Raw genomic sequence first — 19,518 nt, 5'->3', positions numbered from 1 at the left:
TACGAGTAGTCAAATGTATATGTGTATGTAATATATCTTATTCATTTTAAACCTTCATATGGCTTAGAACCCATATCAATGTTTTTACAGTATTATTTTATACTTCTGCTTTTAATGTATGCACTTTACTTAACCATAAGTATTGCAATAATATCGATCCATTTCTCTTGTATGAGAAAAGAGACTGATCAATAAATAACATCTTTTATTGAACACGCCCGTCTCTTCCTTTTCTCTACAATCTGATGAGACTAAGAATGCACGTACTGACTGAGTAAAATAAATTGCCTTTTGTTCACACGACTCTCGAGATACACTCTTGATTAGGGGAGAGCAAAGTTGTCATGTTCTATGGTTGTCAGAAACTAAATCCCTTCTTGTCTATCCAGGGAGGTTCAACTCCTCCTTGCCTATTCGAGAAAGTTTCTAGTGAACTCTGAGCTAGCTGGCAAACCCAAAACTTTAAGTCTAATATCGACAGTAGTAGACCTAGTTAACGTCTGGTCTAGGCCTATACTATTGAAGGTATTATTCCAATGCGCAGAGCCTATTGGGATAATAGGAACTACACTACATGGCGCCCAACGCGTTTGGAAGGGCGATAAAACTAACGTAAGACATTTAGAGTAACTCAGTCGTGCTTTCTCACTCAGACCCCTTTTCCCATAATACTCCAAAGACGTCTGGAGTGGGTGAAAGGTAATATCCGCCAAACCTCGCAGGAGGAAACTCCTATGTATGGTACTTGGTTTAGTCAACGTTGAAGGATAAACCGTTCCAAAATATTGTGCATCTAATCTTTGTTTCCATAAGAAACCTGATCTGCAAACAAACAAAGTAACCATCCTGTCGGTAAAATGGTAGACAGTGATGATGAAAGAGAGGCAGTTAGATTAGCAACTGAACTCGCAGCAGCTGATACTGCACTGCAAGAAGCAGACCAGGATATAATACTCATCCCGGTCATCAAAAGGAAATCTATAACCTTAAAACTTATAGAAAATGGACTGACACCTAGAGGTGGTACAGTCATATTCGTAATTGAGGCACACGAATATCGGCAGACAGAGGTATACTATTCATGGATACATTTTCCAGCAGCAAATGCTGTAACAAAGTACTTCCACTATTACAAAACAGAGGAACCTCCTGAAGAGTATACTCCTTTCGAGGAGGTGGAAGTACCACTTAAATTTCAAGAGCACCTGCTCTTATTTAATGGCGCCCTAAAACACAATAATCACATCACCAGGCTCGGTCCTTTAGGTAGACCAGGAGCAACGTGGCCGGTCCTAGCCGGATACACACCACATCCAGAGTTCGAAAGAATGCCTGCAGCAGATCTTTTAGTACAACTAAAACAATTAATAAAGATACATAGACAATTAGTCCAATATGTGATGCGGACTTCAACAATTCAGCCAGCAATTAAAATTCCACAGCTGACCCCTCACCAGGGGAACACAAATACAATTACACCACAGAACATACAATCCTGCCTAGGTAAAGTACCAGCTAAACGGGAACAAATACCATTCTGGTTAGCACAAAAAATCACCCAAATAGAGGCTGTGTTTCCAGACACGACCCCGTTAGAAAAACACAGGATTCTGACTATCTGTCTTCCAATGGGAATCACACCACACATTGAGGACTGTGACACTTGGGGTACAGTCTTTGCTTCCATCTACACAAAAACGCACGGTGTTCCATCCATTTCGGTAATACCAGATGTGCTAAAACAAATTCAAGACGAATATGGTCCAGAACCCGATTTAACTCTTGGTATGAAATTACTAAAAGACTTCAAGCAGGTCTCGGCTATATTATTAGCCAACATAAAGGGAGAAGCAGCAAACGTGGCGATCTGCCAGAGGCTAAAAGAGACAGATATAGCAGACCAACCAGCAGATAATTGCCAGAATCATAGAAAAATCCTATGAGGAACTAGGTAGAGATAGTTTAGGTGGAATACCAGTAAAACCACAACTGATTGAAAGTCCTGAAAAAATATTTTTTAATAATAACTCAACATCACAAAAAAAGAGCTGGGATGGAAACAAACAATCCAATCCTAAAGAAAAGAAATTCCAGTCCAGAGGAAGGTCTCCTAGGCGAAGAGAAAAATCTCCGAACCAAAGACACAGGTCACCCCAGAGTGACCCCTCTGGGAAAAGATAGAACCTTAGAAATAGGGATAATATAAAGAAGCCTGATAGATATCAAGACATTGATACACGTCCCTCTCAATCTTTTCAGACTTCCTCGCAGAAATCGGAAAGAAGAGGACGATCAGAACAAAGAGAAGAGCACGCCAAGTCCAAAGACAAGGAACCTGCTCAGCTAAAAAAGAAATTACAATTTCCAAAAAAGAAGGTAGCCAGTATCAAGGTAGTTAACAATGCCGAGAATACTGAGGACACAACTGAAAAACGGAGAATGGGCTCAGACAATGCTAGACAGCGCAGCAGAAGTGAGCATAGCTCGCAAAGTCCTTATGAATCATCTGGAGACAGTGGACACGAATGAATATCTTCAAGTGGAAACTGCAGACACCAGAGTTAGCAAACCTCACAAAATATATGAAATAACTTTACGTATAGAGGGGGATAAGACTAGAAAAATAAGGGGACTATTTTGGGATAATCTCTCCAAGGGCTATGACATCCTTCTAGCTGAAAAAGACTGGCCACCAGAGTTTGTCAGGGATTGCCCTCATGGCGAAGAAATAATTATGCCTGCCTTCTCAAATCACATCCCAATTCATAAAAAATACACACTTGCTAGAAAGTGGGCAGTAGCCCTAGCTCCTGCTTTATATAAAAATCACGTAGGATGGGATGAGGACTCTCCTCCTCACAAAATCCAGTTCAAATCACAACCTACTGCACAGAGGCAGTACCCAATTAAGCAAGAAGCTAAAAAACAGGTAAAAGAAATCCTAGATCAGCTAGAATACCAGGGGGTGATTGAAACTTGCACCTCACAAATGAACAACCCTTTGTTTCCGGTCTCCAAACCAGACAATTCATATCGTCTAGTTTTGGATTACCGACACCTTAACTCATGTTGCAAAACTTTTGCAGTGCAAAACTCGCATAGTGCTGCACTAATGAATAACATAGTGCGCAAAAAATACAAAACAACATTAGACATCTCTAATGGATTCTTTTGTCAAAACATAGCACCAGAGAGCAGATATTTGTCTGCATTCTCAATAAATGGCACTCAAAAACAATTCTGTCGGTTAGCCCAGGGGTACAAGAACAGCCCGGGAGTATTCTCAGCGAGAGTAACAGAATTACTACAAACATATGACGACGAAGCATTATCGTATGTCGACGACATATACTTAACAGATGATGACTTGGAGACTCACTTGAAGCGAGTGAACACCATAATACTTGGGTTCGCAGCAGAGGGTTACAAATTCAACTTTAAAAAATCCAGAATTGCCCATCTGACAGTCCTGTTCTTAGGATATGAATTATCAAGTGAAGGCAAAAGCCTGGCTGACAATTTTCTAGAGAAATGTGCCGTACTCCAAGCACCTAGAACACTAAAAAACCTACAGTCAATTCTAGGCTTCCTAAATTTCGGAAGAACATACATTGCAAATTACGCAGAAAGGGTCAAACCCCTTTATGATCTAATAAAACCAGATTTTAAAAGAACCAATTGGACTCAAATACACACAGAAATTCTGTGATCCTTACAAACAGACATGCTAATTAAAACAAAATTAGAAACACGTGATAACACACGCAATCTTGTGATTCGAGTCATCCCAGAAAGATGCGGATTCACATACCTGACCTCTAATGAGGGAGAAAAGGTACCAATTGCATTCAAATCACACTTGTACACAGAAGCTGAACAGAAATTCAGCATTAAAGAAAAAATTGTTCATGCAGTTCAAACCGCAATAGCTAGAGAAAAAAGATCAAGCTGACGGTAGACGTATCACAGTCAGAACAGCAGAATCAGCCTTTGAGGCATTAACAACACCGTGTAATTTACCAACAACAACATTGGATCCGGAAGGATACAATGGGTGAATTCCATTACAACGGACAAAGTATACTACTACTTTGATCCAGAACTAGAGGAACTAAAAAATCTAGAATATGAAAGAACATTCCCTCTGCCAATCGACATTCTGCCCTTACGACAATACGCTTGTGTAATCTATACAGACGGACATGCTCAACCCTCCGTTTGGGGAGAACAAGCATACAACCCAACATGTGAGATTACAAAAGAAGTGTGGCGCGGAGGTAAACTAAGACCTCTATTAAAAAAAACACACTCAGTAGAAACTAATTCAGAACAACAGACTGAAATAATAGCATTGAAAATGGCGCTAGATAATGCGGATCGCGAATTCCCGACACTTATAGTGTCCGATTCATATTACTGCGTCAAATCATATAACAACGATTTGCAGACATGGATTCAAAACGGTTACAAAGATGACACAGGTGCAACAATAAAGCAAAAACTGCTTTATGAACAAATAGCTCTTTTACAAAAAGAACTACCAAAGACTCACGTGACACACTCACTGAGTCATCAGCGTGATGGCGTTCACGTTGCAGGGAATTCATTGGCTGAGACAGCCACAGCGGTAGCAACTAAATCGGCTTCCGTAGTTCGAAAAAAGCGTACAGTAAAGTATATTGACGGTGAAACAGTGCTGGCTGTGAAAACGTCATCAAAAGGTGACTGCTCAGCGCTACCGATCAACTATCCACTCAATTATACATACATAATCGATGCAAACTCCGTCCCTTTTGCTCGAATCCCTGGAGTGGGGGATAGAGTGATTCCAAACATGGACAGGAGAAACTTGTTAATCGCAGACGCACATATGGGCGAGGGTCTCAGACACCTCAAACTAAAAGATTCTCTGGAAGAATTACAATCAAGGTACTGGTGGCCAGGCATGAGCCTGCATCACACCATGTTTGTAAAAAAGTGCCCCAACTGCAACAGGAATCGCAGTGGTGAGAGAAACGGTGTAATACCGTGTCGTTTCACTCCAGAAAAAATCAACAGTAAAAAGCAAGGCTTGCGATTAACATATACAGGCTAGTTTCCACTTATAATGTAGATCACCAGCCCTCGGCTGACGTCTGGACTGTTATACAAACATTTGCGAGTCTAAATGGCATATACGCTAAGAGCATGCTACGTTTGACCATTGTTTTCACTCTAGCCCTCCAGCCTGAGGGGAAACATGGCCAAATGAGCATAGCACAGCGGGAATCTTCTCACTTCCTTCCTGAGGGATACGGGATGGTGTAAAGAAAAAACCAAGGCATAAAGCAATCTATAACGGAAAGGATATTAGGTTCGGGAGCTGGGTAAGTCAAACATCTAATAAGTGTCCAACGTAGTCTAAATAACCTGCCAAGAAATTCTCTGAAGGGATTCAGTCCGTACGAATTATTATTTGGAACTAGGATGTTAATCTCTGACCTTGACAGTCAGACTTCAGTGGTAAAGGAAAAAAGCTTTGATATCAAAGATCGTTTGGCTATTTTACAGGACTTAAACGAAACAAGAAAAGACCTGAGCAACATAAAGTTGAAACAGCAGCCAACAACCACTGAAGAACCACCACCTGTCCCAGCAAGACCTGTCTGGATTCCAAAAGTCGGGGATCTAGCCAGAGAAAAGATCGCGGTAAAGAAGGAATTTGGGCCTTCTTACAGAAAAGCAGTTCCTGTCTTGTCTGTCAACGGGACAAGATCAGTAGTACTACCGCCGCTTGCTGGTAAAAAGGAGAACCGAGTTGTATCCATCGACCTGGTAAAACCACAATCATGTGGCCGATAACAAATAGTAGGCCAAGTGGACTCCCCATAAGTAGCAGAACACCAAGGTTCGCTACCAGTACAGAGGTCCTAACAAAGAGGCTAATCACATTCGAAACGCCTACAGAAGAACGACAAGGACTATGCAACAATGCAATGGAACTTAGACCTCTGAACACCCAAATAAAAACATTTAGCAGAGACACACCAACCTATAATGAAGTAACAAACGACTATGCAAGAAACAGTAATCCTGAAGCAATTGGAACAATTGACAGAACTGCATCCGGCTACTTCATAAACTTCGATGATTCCTCCGAAGGCTTCACTGAATCAAAAACACAGCCATCAACAAAAACCTTTAAAGATAAAGCTAAAGAACTTTTGAAACAACTGAAAGAAACATATCTGATTTCTCCATGGATTGAATTTTGGGTGGGTTTTGGTGCATTTATCCTCATACTTTGGCTCATCATAATACTAACTTTGGGACGCTTCATTGAGGGAAAATATGCTAAAATGGACACAGCAAGTCAGAAAATCAACTTGATCCTCAAACCACACACATCTTCACATGTCGAGAAAAGAGAACTTTCTTCAGTCAACTTCACAGCCAATCCTATACCGGGTGGGGTAGCATGGGACAACACTGACTACGAAATCTATGGTCCGGTTGAAATCCTGAAATATCCACACCAAATTAAAATCTCATTGAGTGACTTCGTAAAACCAAGCACATTTGCTGATGATTGGGACTTTGAAAGTATAAACAATATGATGTCTGACTTAGTGATGTCTGCTAAATTTACCAAACATGATTATTTGCAGGGTTCTACAAATTATGATACTATGTATTGCTACAACCACTATGGTAACCATTTTTTACATAGATCTGAACAACCTAGAAATGTTTTAAATTATAATCAATGGGAACATTGTGCAACCCCTCCAAAAGGAAGCTCAAGAACCGTTTATGACAAATATTCATACTTTTCAGGTTTTAACATAAGTAATGCTGAAACATTTTATTTCAAATTGTCAAATAAGACCGGGACAAAGACCATGATAACCAACACAAAATTGATATATTCAGACTCATTCTTTGAACAAATGAATACTTTTGGTTTTGATTATTGGGACAAAAATGTTGAATTGAAAAGTGTTTGGGGCACAAAAGAATGGCAAGTACAGGGTATAGAATCTTTGTTTAGAGCCTGCATGATCCCAGAACAAATGATATTTTTAAATGACACTGTTCAACAAACTACCTGTCTTGGCTTAGCCAAAATCAAAGACTTAAATAAACCGTCTATTCCAAAACCAACAATGAACAGCAATAGCTCTACAGATGAAGAGATAGACGTAAATTATGTATTAAACCAAAACAGAACACATCCAGATTGGAAACAGTGGTTGATCTGGCCCACAGATACTAATAACTGTCAAGACAGATTCCTGAACAAAACACAGGGGTTCAAAATGACCAGGCCAGACCCTAGATATCCCCAAAGACATCACCCAGGGATAATAACCACCTACAGTGTGGGCAAATTATGCCTTCAATGGCTACAAACTTCCACACTGGCAGAAATTAAGCAACACCTAACTTTACTTACTGATGGTGCTGACTTGCGTGATTTCACTATGGGACCACGCAAACAGCGTCAAAAGCGTTTCATAGCAGCCTCTGTATATGCAGCATACAATGAGGCCTGGAAGGTTACTCAAATTGAGACAGCAGAAAGGATACGGGAAATTGACCGTATTAATTTGGACAAATCACTTTCTGTAGTGGACAATGGGTTAATGACTGTCCTCCAGAATTTTTTCTCTGGACAGCATTGTGTCTTCAGCAATCGACATAATATCGCAAGACTTACTGTTGTTACAACACGGTCAGTCTCAATTGCGTTCTATTGTACAGCTTGGCTGGACGTTACAAAATCTGCGTTCAGGCTATGTGCCTTGGCGTTTAATCAACACAACGTCACTTTTCAATATCTTTAACCTTACTGATAAACAAATCAGTATGGCCCAGAAGGGTGCTGATTATACAATCCTGAGCATTGAGAAACTCGAAAGATTACCAGTGACAATGTCAGAACGACCTGTCAGTGAATGGATAATACATGGGATAATTAATATTCCAATATCAACCTTCAGGTTTCAATACTGCCAAAAATATATACAGGCTGGCATGTACGAAAAATTGGGAAAAGGGTACATTAAAACAACATGGAACCTGCCCTATTCACATGCATGTGTCAGTAATAAAGGACAGAAAGTGTTTCTTAGTGGCAATAATTGTGCGATGTCACTAAGCGGTACACTTCTGTGTAACGGAATTAGTTTGCATGGAGCCTGTGAAGGGAACTCAAATAACCTTTCATGTCACCAGCTAGGCACACCTGCTACAGAGATAGAACCATTCTTTCAAAGACACTATAATGGGAGTTACATTCTAATTGTGGACCGCAGATGCTGTAGTCTTATGCCCGGGACTCCTTATCTCGTAACTACGACTGCGAAGGTCAAGTGCTGTGGACGCTTATTGTTCCCCAGCTCCTTTCCAGACAGGGAGGCAAGGGCATGGCCCAACTTGAAAATTACTTCTATTCGAATAGATACTTTAAGCAGAATGAAAACAGTGCTTCTTCAGACGCCGACAAGGCTCACGTCATCAAAAGAAACGTATGATCTCCTAGTCGCAAGGACGACTGCAGAGATACATTCATTGTTATCGACTAATTCCCCCATACATTTCGCACAAATCCTGAATGAAATCTTAAATATTTCTGATACCAGTGGAGTCTCAAAAGTATTTAAGACAGTATTTTCGATGGCATTAACACCATTCAAAGCCATACTGGGTATTTTTCCAGATTTCGTCCATTCGATTTTTGGCGGACTTCCCCTCATTTTAGGACTAATTGCAGGAATCCTATTCTTGGTCCTTATATTTCGTTATGGCAAACCATGTCACAGACAAAACACCTGAGACAAGGGAAGAAACAATCCTAGCCATTGGATACCGGGACCGGATATCAAAAATCCTGGGACTATCCCGGCTTAGAGACCTGAACATGACTTGGTTTCTTTCATTTCGACCAATGTGGCATCGATGTGTTTTACCTGTATTAAGGTGCCTGCTATGCGGAGAAGAATGCGTGTTAGACACCTGTCTGACGCTACAATCGGATGCGCCAATGGATGCAGAAACATTGTTGAGTCCAACAAAGGCTCATGCTTTGTGCTGCCCTCAACGGCTACCAATCCTGATGACAGCATTCGTGGAAGCTTCACCACTACGATTAAGGGGTAGTGAAGTTCAAAATGAAAGCAGCATCGATCAGGTATGACCTTCTGTCAGCAATCCAAAACAGAATGTCAATGGAGACAATCATGCGCACGAATGCATGGTTACACCTATTTCCGAGTTAGTGGAACTCTCCCAGGAAGCTGTTGACAACTTTTTCGAGAGTCTAAATTATATGATGTTCTCACCAGAGCAGAAATAGAGACTTTTGAGCAAGCTCGTACACGGCGTTCCCTGAATTTGGCCTTCAACTAGAAAAGCAAAATACCATGAACATTTTTCCCTCCAGTTCACGGACAGCAATTTTTTCAGCAGCCCCAAAATATTTTTGCATATTTTTCGGGACACTATCTTCTGCTTAAAGTAAGAACTATTCTTAGAGAACTAAGATTTCTACTTTTAGATAGCTTATAGACATTAGCTGCCCGCTGGTATGTTCATAATTATTTTATTCTGTGATGGAATGGTCTCGAACTTTTTTCTGTATTAAGAGCCATTTCATGTGTAAATTCTCATATACCATTTAGCAATAATGTATACAAATGCGTGATTACTTTAGCATTATTTCACAGCTTGAGTGCATACAATACATGTAAATGCTTTTTTTCCGTATATTTGATAATTTCAAAATGCATTTATGTATTTTGGGGTGGTAAGGTATACACGATACTCTACCGTATGTTTTACTATGCATAGATTAGTAAATATGTCCATAGTTAGCGTGAAGTGGGTGTGATGTATTCCTATAGGTTCTGTATCGATCCCCCTATTCCTGACCCTATTCTGGTTAACAAACTAACAAGTTAACTAGCAGCCATCCCATGAGGCAGAAAACCCCCATGATGCAGGAACCGTTATCTGATAAAGCCACACTACGGCACAGGAACGTGTTATCTGATTAGGTCATAACGCTTGCCATCTAATTAGACAAGCAATATTCCTCCAGCCCCTGATAAGGCATACGGAGTTCTCAAAACAAATCAAACCTATGACAACCTGGGAAAAACCCTGCGGCCATTGTTTTGATTTCACCGAGAACTTCAGCAAAAGAATGTGCTAACGACCTGGTCGTATGACATCCTTATTGACGTATCTATGTCCATCCTTACGTCAATCTCGGCACCTTAAAGGTATAAATATTACCGATATTGCCCTATGCAAACACACGCGGTGGTGACGAGATCGGAGCAGCCAGACTTGCCGAAGCCCAGAGCAGAGCAGACCCCGCTGGCGCAGCCCCGCCTTCCTGACGCGCTGAGAACGAGAAGCTGTCTATTCTCCTGCCGAGAAATCCAGCTCCGGCGCTTCCGGGTAGCCCTCGCAGGCAGCCTGGAATATCGAGGCCAGAGACGAGAGATACCATCCCTCATCCATCCTAGATTCCAGGTACAGACCTGAATAACCCCTCACAGAGAATTCTTTAGTCAGTCACTTGGCAAAACAAACTTAACTTAAACTGCTACTTTCTATTCCCGCCCACGCATTAGACTTAGGTCAGGTACACGGGGTAGGCGTAGTTAGAAACACCAGTTGAGTACGAGTAGTCAAATGTATATGTGTATGTAATATATCTTATTCATTTTAAACCTTCATATGGCTTAGAAACCATATCAATGTTTTTACAGTATTATTTTATACGTCTGCTTTTAATGTATGCACTTTACTTAACCATAAGTATTGCAATAATATCGATCCATTTCTCTTGTATGAGAAAAGAGACTGATCATTAAATAACATCTTTTATTGAACACGCCCGTCTCTTCCTTTTCTCTACAATCTGATGAGACTAAGAATGCACGTACTGACTGAGTAAAATAAATTGCCTTTTGTTCACACGACTCTCGAGATACACTCTTGATTAGGGGAGAGCAAAGTTGTCATGTTCTATGGTTGTCAGAAACTAAATCCCTTCTTGTCTATCCAGGGAGGTTCAACTCCTCCTTGCCTATTCGAGAAAGTTTCTAGTGAACTCTGAGCTAGCTGGCAAACCCAAAACTTTAAGTCTAATATCGACAGTAGTAGACCTAGTTAACGTCTGGTCTAGGCCTATACTATTGAAGGTATTATTCCAATGCGCAGAGCCTATTGGGATAATAGGAACTACACTACACTATGGTGGGGATACATAGAAGATCTATTCATCAGCTGGAACAATACACAAGAAGATTTTTTTTTTTTACTTTAATAATCTTAATCAGAATGACTATGGCCTTAAATTCACATGTACAATTAGTGAAACACAAGTACAATTTCTGAATTTACCAGTGGCTATCAAGACATCAAGAATGACATGATAGCGACAACTCTTTTCAGAGAAAAACAACTGCCCCAAAAAGCCTCCTACATGGGACTAGCTTCCATCCAACAGCTTTACTCAGGGTATATCTTATGGTGAGCTATTGCTTATGAGACAGAACTGCCCTCTGAGCTGTTAACATGTCCCTGTCGTTCAAGAAACCTGTCCTATTTTAAAATCAGTCATTAATTAAAAAAAAAACATGCCATGAGCCATGTTTAGAGGACATTTGCTTTCCAGAATCTAGAACTGCAAGGTTCCAGTGCGGGCAGCCTGCAGCTGCGCCAGATGGGCAGAGCGAAATCTTACAGTAACATTTAACTTGGACCCAGGTTAGGAAATAAATAGATAATTAGGCCTGTCACTTCAGGCTAACAAGCATCTGCACCCCCCAAAAAAACAACCCAATATAAGGATCAAAATAAAGGGAAAAAAACAAAGGAAATAAAGATTAATTAGTGCAAAGGAACTAAACAATTAAGCAAGATAATACAGAAAAAGCACTCGTAAGCACATGAAGACTGTGGGACAGTTAAAAAAAATAAGTGGATTATAGAAACAACTAAGAAACACCAGAAATTGTGAGTCTATTTTGAGTTTGTTAGGCCCATATCCATTTGTAGAAATAGGATCATTACTACAACATTGCTAAAACGCATTTCAATTTCACATATTTCTTTAGCAGACAATATGTCTCGTCTTTCTTTATAACACATGTATTAATAAAATAGATTTTAAAAAAATCCTATAAGGAAACCGATCAACAATGTGTAAAATGAAGAGGGCCTTATACCACCCCACCTGAACTCTACACACCGAACCACTTAGAATTTTTATATAGTGCTAAATTACCAGTCTAATGTCAAAGTTAACTTGTCACTAATGTTTAAGATGATCATGAAATTAAAAACAACTCACCACTGGATCTGTGGGGTGAAAAATGTTGAACAATCGGTTACAAATTGTTTTAGGAAGGAAATGTTCTTGATTTCCGTGATTTCCAGGTCGAATTCCACGCAATGCCAAAAAGACTGCTAAGGGAGATCCCATACAGAAGAAATTTTCAACCTTAAAAGAACATGTAAAATTTTTGTTGAATATATCACTCATCCACAGAATACTACAGTTTTACATACACCCAGCTGGTATAAATTAATGCATTATAGTGTTGCCACATACGCAAATCTCTGATGTCTAAAATGGGGGCTGCGGTCTGTATGATCTGTCTAAGTACCGCAGACCCAAACACCATTTTAGGTGTCTGGGATCTGTAGTTCCTAAAAGGGTACTGCAAGTATCTTTCTTGGGTACCTAAAACCCAGGACACGCTTCCTCAATCGATGCTTCTCCTATCCCAGATTCACAGCTCCTGAACTGTGAACAACACAAGTGGGGGGGGGGGCGCGCTAGAGGGCGCACACGCGGAATGGCCGCCTGACGGTGAGGCTCCCGCTGCCTGGCTCATTTATCCTGAACAAATCCTGTTAATATAGTGAGCCTCCTGGAAACCCCACTGTCTGCGCATTGCTGACTATCCTAGCTACTATCGGAGCAAGTTCGGTGAGGATTGCTCAAGCCCGTCCTGAGATCAAAGGCCGGAGACATTTCAACGAGATCTGCCCTGGAAGGCGGCGTCTGGACTCAAGCAAGGCCGCGGCCTGCCACGAGGCGAGTGGGCCCTGCGAGTCACCGGCTGGCGGCACGGACACTGGGTGCGTAGACTGCGCGGCTGGTGGCGCCCTGAGAGGTGACTGGGAGTGCGGGCCCGATGTGAGAGGCCCCATCCACTGGACATTATTATGCAGTCCCCCCGGGAGATGAAGGGCAATGATTGCGGAGCCTGCAGCCTGACCGCATAGACGCGCCCCGTGACGTTCGGCGGTGGCGGCCGGTGAGTGTGAATACAGGCGCCTATATGCAACTGAGCACCCCGATGGTGAGAGGATTGTCGGATCCGACCTCGCACTATTGGTGAGGGTCCTGGGTGTGTCAAAGGGGCCCCACTGGCAAGATTTGGCGGGCTGCAGGCTGCTGCTTGGAAGCCATACGGCGAGGCAGGCCGAGAGGAACCCCTGGTGGTGGTGTCTATTTACTCGTGAGGGGTCGGAGTTCGAGGTGGACTGCACGGAGATAGACACAGTGCCTGAATTATACCCTGGGATCTGATGTGCGCCAGAGGGAGAGCAGACGGTTGGCTCTACGTGGTCCTTTGCTGGGACTTTGGGGCAGAGGGCGCCCCTGTTCTACATAGTTGTGCTGCTACCGGTGACTTGTGCTCCCACGAGGTTTGGTGGCTGACCTCCCACCAGGTGCTGGAAGAGATAGGGGGCCTGCACTAGCTGTCTCCTGGGCTGGGTGGCACGGAACGTGCCTCACACGCCGGGATTACGAGACTGATCTAGGTTCGAGTGGCGAGGTCACTGGACTCTGTGGCTCATAGCTGCTACTTGCCCTACCAGCAGGCCGGCAGCCCATTGGTGAGTGGGACTCCCCTGCCCAGAGAGAGAGTGTGCCGGGAGGCGCTCTTATTCTGAGGGACTGCAGAGGTGGCGGGCAGACGACCGTAGGTGACCACTGAGGACCGCTGTCTGTAAGGAGTGCGCACCGCGCGCGGAGCTAATTTATCTGCATTGCTACTTGGCCCCCGGTAAAGTCATCAGAGAGACTGTGAGATAGCCCCCCTCTCGGTCATCATGGGGAAACCGGATGCTCGCCAGCCGAAGATTACTTTCGAGGCGCAAAAAGGACACCCAAGACTGCGCCCCCGGTGGTTGAATCGCCTGGCACGGAGCCAGTGAGGAGTGGGGCGGCATCTGCTGACCTCGACATGCACCAAATACTGCAGGAAATGAGGCAGGGGTTCGCCACTGTGGTGGACAAAGTAGACAGGATGTCCTCCAGGATGGACGCGTTGGTGCATAAGGTAGACCAGCACGAAGAACGGCTCAAGGAAACCGAGAGACGCATCCCAGACTCGGACGACACCACGGCCAGTCATGCAGCGCGACTAAATCGGATGGACAACTTACTCCGGACAATTACGGCCAAAAATGAAGACTTAAAAGCCCAGAGTAGGCGAAACAATATTCGCGTGGTTAATGTTCCGGAGTCCACCAACACGGGGCGGATGGAGGAATATATTGAAAAACTCCTCCTGACCTCCATGGGAGCGGAAGCCTTCTCGGCAAAATGTATTGTTGAGCGTGCCCACAGGTCGCTGGGTCCACAACCGAAACCTGGTCAACCGCTAAGGCCTATCATAGTTCGTTTGCCCAATTACCAGGACCATGATGTTGCCTTACGAGCTGCGCGCATGAAACAAAAACTGGTATATGATGGGGTTACCTTTTCCATTTAACCAGACTTCACGCCTCTGGTACAAGAGGAACGGCGGAAATTCTTGGATGTGAAGAAAAAACGTCTCAGATCGACTATGCGCTGCTGTACCCGGCGAGAATGCGGGTGACGCACCAGGGGAAACAGCGGTTTTTCACCAACCCGCAGCAGGTGGAGGACTATCTCCGGCAGTGGAAGCGTACGCAGCAAGGAGCAGGTGGCCGAGAGGCGGCGCACCGTGACAGTCTCCAGGAGGAGGGGGACACTGACTGAGCAGGCATAGGCACAGCTGTGCCACATCCTCATGGATTGACTCTGAAGCACTGCTACGGACAGTGTGATCGGACGGCTTGGAAGCATCGTGCGATGCGCGGAACTATGGTGGTTATGGCGATCCAGGGGTAACGTATGCCAGGCCCCACTGCTCCTCCTTACTTAGAGCCCAGTGGTTGGTCAGATTCGGGGCTTGAGGAGGGACGGTGGCTGTGTGACTTTCTGAACTTTTTTCCCAACGGGTGATCCCTAATGTTGAGTATTATCATCGAAACTCTGATGTTGTTGTGGGGTGTGCGGAGTGGGGGGTGGGGTGATTCATCTGGCATGTTGGGGTTGCTTCAGTGGGTGGGGGCGGACACAACAGGGGGGGCTAGCAGATGGGGGTAATTTTCTAAACAATGTGACGGGAGGGGTAGGGAGGGCACTAGGGGTGAGACTACAAGTGTTTAGTTCTGTTGCATGGGATGTTTTGCCAGCACGCCGTGTGAGGAAAGGGGTACGGATGACTGGCTGGGAGTGCTTCATGGGGGGAGGGGGGTGTTGGGGGGGTTGCGTGTTCTGGCATTGTTGTTGTGTGAAAGAGTCGGTCAGTGGTGTGGCAATAGATGTTGGTGGGAGAAGATCTTGTTTCGAACGTTGCGGTTGATGGATGAACACATGGAATGCTTTCCTTATGGGTGATACTACTATACGCACTTGTAAGATAATGTCATGGAATATCAGAGGGCTTAAGAATCCCCGTAAATGTAGGCAAGTTTTGGCCTATCTGGATAGGCATAAGGTGAACATGGTGCTGTTGCAGTAAACACACATTGCCCCTCAGCTACACCCTACTTTTGCTAGCAGGTGGGCGGGAGTTAGGGTGTTCTCGAACTACTCATCCTATGCTAGGGGCACTGTAATATTAATTCATCGAGGGTTTCCCTTTACACTGATGGGACAGAGTGTGGACAAGAATGGTATATACGTCATGCTGTGGGGGAGATTAGGGAGAGACACCATAACGATAGTCAATTGCTATGCTCCCAACTCGGATGAACCGGAACTCTTCACGTTACTGTGAGGATTTTAACGTGGCATTGACGCCTATGTTAGACAGGGCTGATGGAATGGCGCACTACCACCCTAGGATGCGGGAAAAGTTGACAGGCATTATAGAAGAAGGGGGCCTAGTGGACAGCTGGAGACATCTACACCCCGGTCTGCAGGAGGGCACACACTTTACCTCATACAATGGAACATGGGCGAGGCTGGATTATTGCTTCTTGTCTAGCACCTTGGCGCTGGGATAACGGAGGTTCAGCATCTTGCCAGGACCCATTCGGATCATTGTCCTGTCTTACTCACTTTGTCCGTTCCGGGCTGTGAGCTCCCCAGACGCTCCTGGAGGCTCCAGCCTACTGCCTTACTAGATTTAGTTTTTCACGAAGAGCTGAGGGATGATATCTCGGATTTCTTTCCTCGTAATAAGGGTACGGTAGATAGTGTGGCAGCAATTTGGGAGGCCTTTAAGGTCATTGTCAGGGGATGGTGTATGTCTAAAAGCTTTGGGGTGCTCAGGGACATTCGGCGTACGCTAAGTAGGTTGGAGGATGAATTGCAGGGACTTGAGCGCCTTATGGCAGGGCGTGTAGATGGAAACATGCAGCAACAGTTTCGCACTAAACTGTCTGAATATGAACAGGAGGCTGAACGCGAATCCAGGATGATTTGAAATATTTAGGGATTCAGATCTCTAAGGATAGGGAGGAGACGCTGCGACTCAATTATGGGACAGCGATTGTGAAATTGACGGACCCTATTACAAGCTGGATTGCTCTGCCGCTGTCCATGGCTGGCAGGGTCTCACTTATTAAAATGGTTATTTTACCCCGATTTCTGTACTATTTTCTCAATGTCGCTTATTATCCCGGAGCCTTCTTTTTTAAAACTCGACGTTCAGAACTGATCAGGTTGGTATGGGGGGGACGATGCTCGAGGCTCAAATGGACTGTGTTAGCGCAACCATATAGACTGGGGGGACTTGACATCCCGATTTTGAGGCTTACTACATTAGAGCACAGGCCCATTATCTATATCACTGGGTGAAACCCACCAGATATATGCCTCAGATCGCTGTGGAGGACTGGATCGCTCATCCTCTGCCATTGAACGGGGTAGTGTATGGGACCCCGGCGCTATTGGATACTCCTCTAACCACGGTCTCATGTACTATAGATGCCTGGCAGGGACTGGCGCGCAGGATTAAGGCGCCTCACTTGTACGCTCCACGCATGCCACTTGCCTTCCACCCCGGGTTGGATTTGCTACAGGAGGCTGGGTTTCGTAAACTTAATATCACGACTTGGGGGGACTTGTTCGTTGCCGCTGAATTTCGCCCCCGAGACAGCATTTTTGGGGACTATACTCCTACTCCATTAGAGGTTTTTTATTACCTAAGATTGAGAGAGGGCATGCGGACTATCCTTCCAGAATACCCTGAGGAGCCAGATAGTGTGGCCCCCCTTCAGGTGGTACTGAACAGCACTGATGGTACACATATGGTGTCACGCATCTATGATAGCCTACGCAATAATACACCAGAGGTACCGAGCAAAGCGTGGGCACACTGGAATGAGGACCTAGGGATTGACCTCACGGATGAGCAGTGGGAATATTGCTGTGGTCTCACTGGCTGCATATCTACCAGTTGCCGATTTAAGATAATCCACTATAAATTCCTGCATAGGATTTATTACACCCCAATGAGAAAATATAGATTTCAACTGGCTGACAATGACTGTTGCGAATGATGTGGCCAACCCGGGGCGGGATTCCTACACTTGGCCTGGGAATGCTCGCGGGTCTCAATACTGGCAACAGGTACATGATGCCCCAGAGGAGTTGCTGGAGACCAGGGTTCCCGTGGATCCATTAACGCTGTTGCTGGGTTACACGGCACGGATATCGAGAACACATAGAAGGTTTTTGGATGTGGCACTGTTGATAGCAAAGCGACGCCTCGCTTGTAGATGGGGGAGAGGTTGTGCACCAAAGTTCAAGGAGTGGGTGTAAGACATGGTTTATTGTCAGGATTAAAACAAGGTTCATGCGGAGACTCTGCCTCTGCCCTCTAGGCCCAAGGATATATGGGGTCCACTGCAGGCCTATCTGCTACAACAAGAAAGTGCATCGGGGAGGGGTCCCCCGAGCCAGAACTACGGGGAGTGAATGTGGTCAATGAGAGCGGAGACGGGTCAGAGAGAAAATGCGGTGGGCCGCAGACTACATAGCTATACCTATGTCTAAATATTCGGGATTGCTTCTCATGATATGTTGTCCACTGGGGGGAGGGAGGATCTAGCACCGTGTTGAAATTGATATTCGCAATATTTGATTACTGTACTGTATATTGCTCTGATGTTATCACCATTTCTATATGACTCTGTCACTTTGCTGCAGGGATGACTGGATGTGTTGAACTATGCCGCAATGTATTGCCCTTTTTAAGAATTGCTGAACACTGCTGACGCTTGTAATTGACTTTATGTATGAAGTATGCTTCATTGTTCACAAATACCAAAAATAAAGTTTTAAAAAAAACAAAACACCACAAGTGTGGCAAGGGTCAGAGAAGTTTGCGGTGGGTTTGCAGTTTCCAAATATACACATGGCATGAATTTTACTAATGATTCACAGTTAAAAACTAGGAACAACAACTGACAAAAAAATAACAGAAAAAGACAGGCGAAAGGGCAACCTATGCAGGCTAATCCCATTTGCAGGCTTTGCAATAAATGGGTTCGCCGCCTACAGTGTGTTTGAGGAGTTTACAACTCCAGTTGTGCGAGGTCAAGGACCACTGCAGTTTAAAAAGAAACACTTAGTTCTTTCAAACCTGCTGAAAAGTCCAATTCTTCAATTCTTATTTGAAAAAAACAGAAAATCTGAATTGTGCACTAGACAAACTTCTATGTCTCAATATGTTGAAGCAATCATTTAAGGTTATAAACATTTTAAAATTAATACCTTAAATTTTAAAGCTGGCATTTTTGATATGTTTGAAGCTTTTAATCCATGCATCCTTTCCTCCAGTTCTCTCAACCTAAGAAACACATTAAAATACTGTGTTAAATATAATACATATTTTTACATTGTTCTGTGAAAATGTGTATCACTGTTTTAGTCAATCAGGGAAATAGCTATAATACTGGACAGCCCAATACAAATAACCAAATCATGTTTGGTTTTTTCAAGTCTAAGATTTATTGAGACACTGTTGCAAGATAATACGACAGTCTGGTACATCTTAGTTCTTAGAATTATATACAATCATAATCATGCTGTAGGTTTAAGTAAAAACAATAAGATCATTTTTTCTCTTTTTAACACTCCTTACCAAAACCTGGTCTCCAAGTCAGTATCAATTAAATATATCATTATATACACACATTAGATCTATGGTTCGTTGTTAACATCTGGTTATGACACTATCA

General features: G+C 43.7%; 1 protein-coding gene across 6 annotated transcripts in view; it reads right to left on the bottom strand.

The window, feature by feature from the left end:
• DDHD1 (DDHD domain containing 1) overlaps positions 1 to 19,518 on the bottom strand; it is a 466,403-nt gene that overhangs the window by 115,753 nt on the left and 331,132 nt on the right. For all 6 annotated transcript variants that reach the window (XM_078659828.1, XM_078659830.1, XM_078659833.1 and 3 more), the window contains 2 exons: positions 19,052 to 19,127; positions 12,350 to 12,499 (listed from right to left, as the gene is read on the bottom strand). In XM_078659828.1, coding sequence (XP_078515954.1) covers positions 12,350 to 12,499; positions 19,052 to 19,127 — 226 coding nt within the window. The remainder of the gene's footprint in view (positions 1 to 12,349; positions 12,500 to 19,051; positions 19,128 to 19,518) is intronic.

The sequence above is a fragment of the Lissotriton helveticus genome, chromosome 9 (assembly GCF_964261635.1).
Source record: "Lissotriton helveticus chromosome 9, aLisHel1.1, whole genome shotgun sequence".
Taxonomy (NCBI): Eukaryota; Metazoa; Chordata; class Amphibia; order Caudata; family Salamandridae; genus Lissotriton; species Lissotriton helveticus.
The sequence above is the reverse complement of the archived record's forward strand: the minus strand, read 5'-3'. Positions and strand labels throughout refer to the sequence as shown.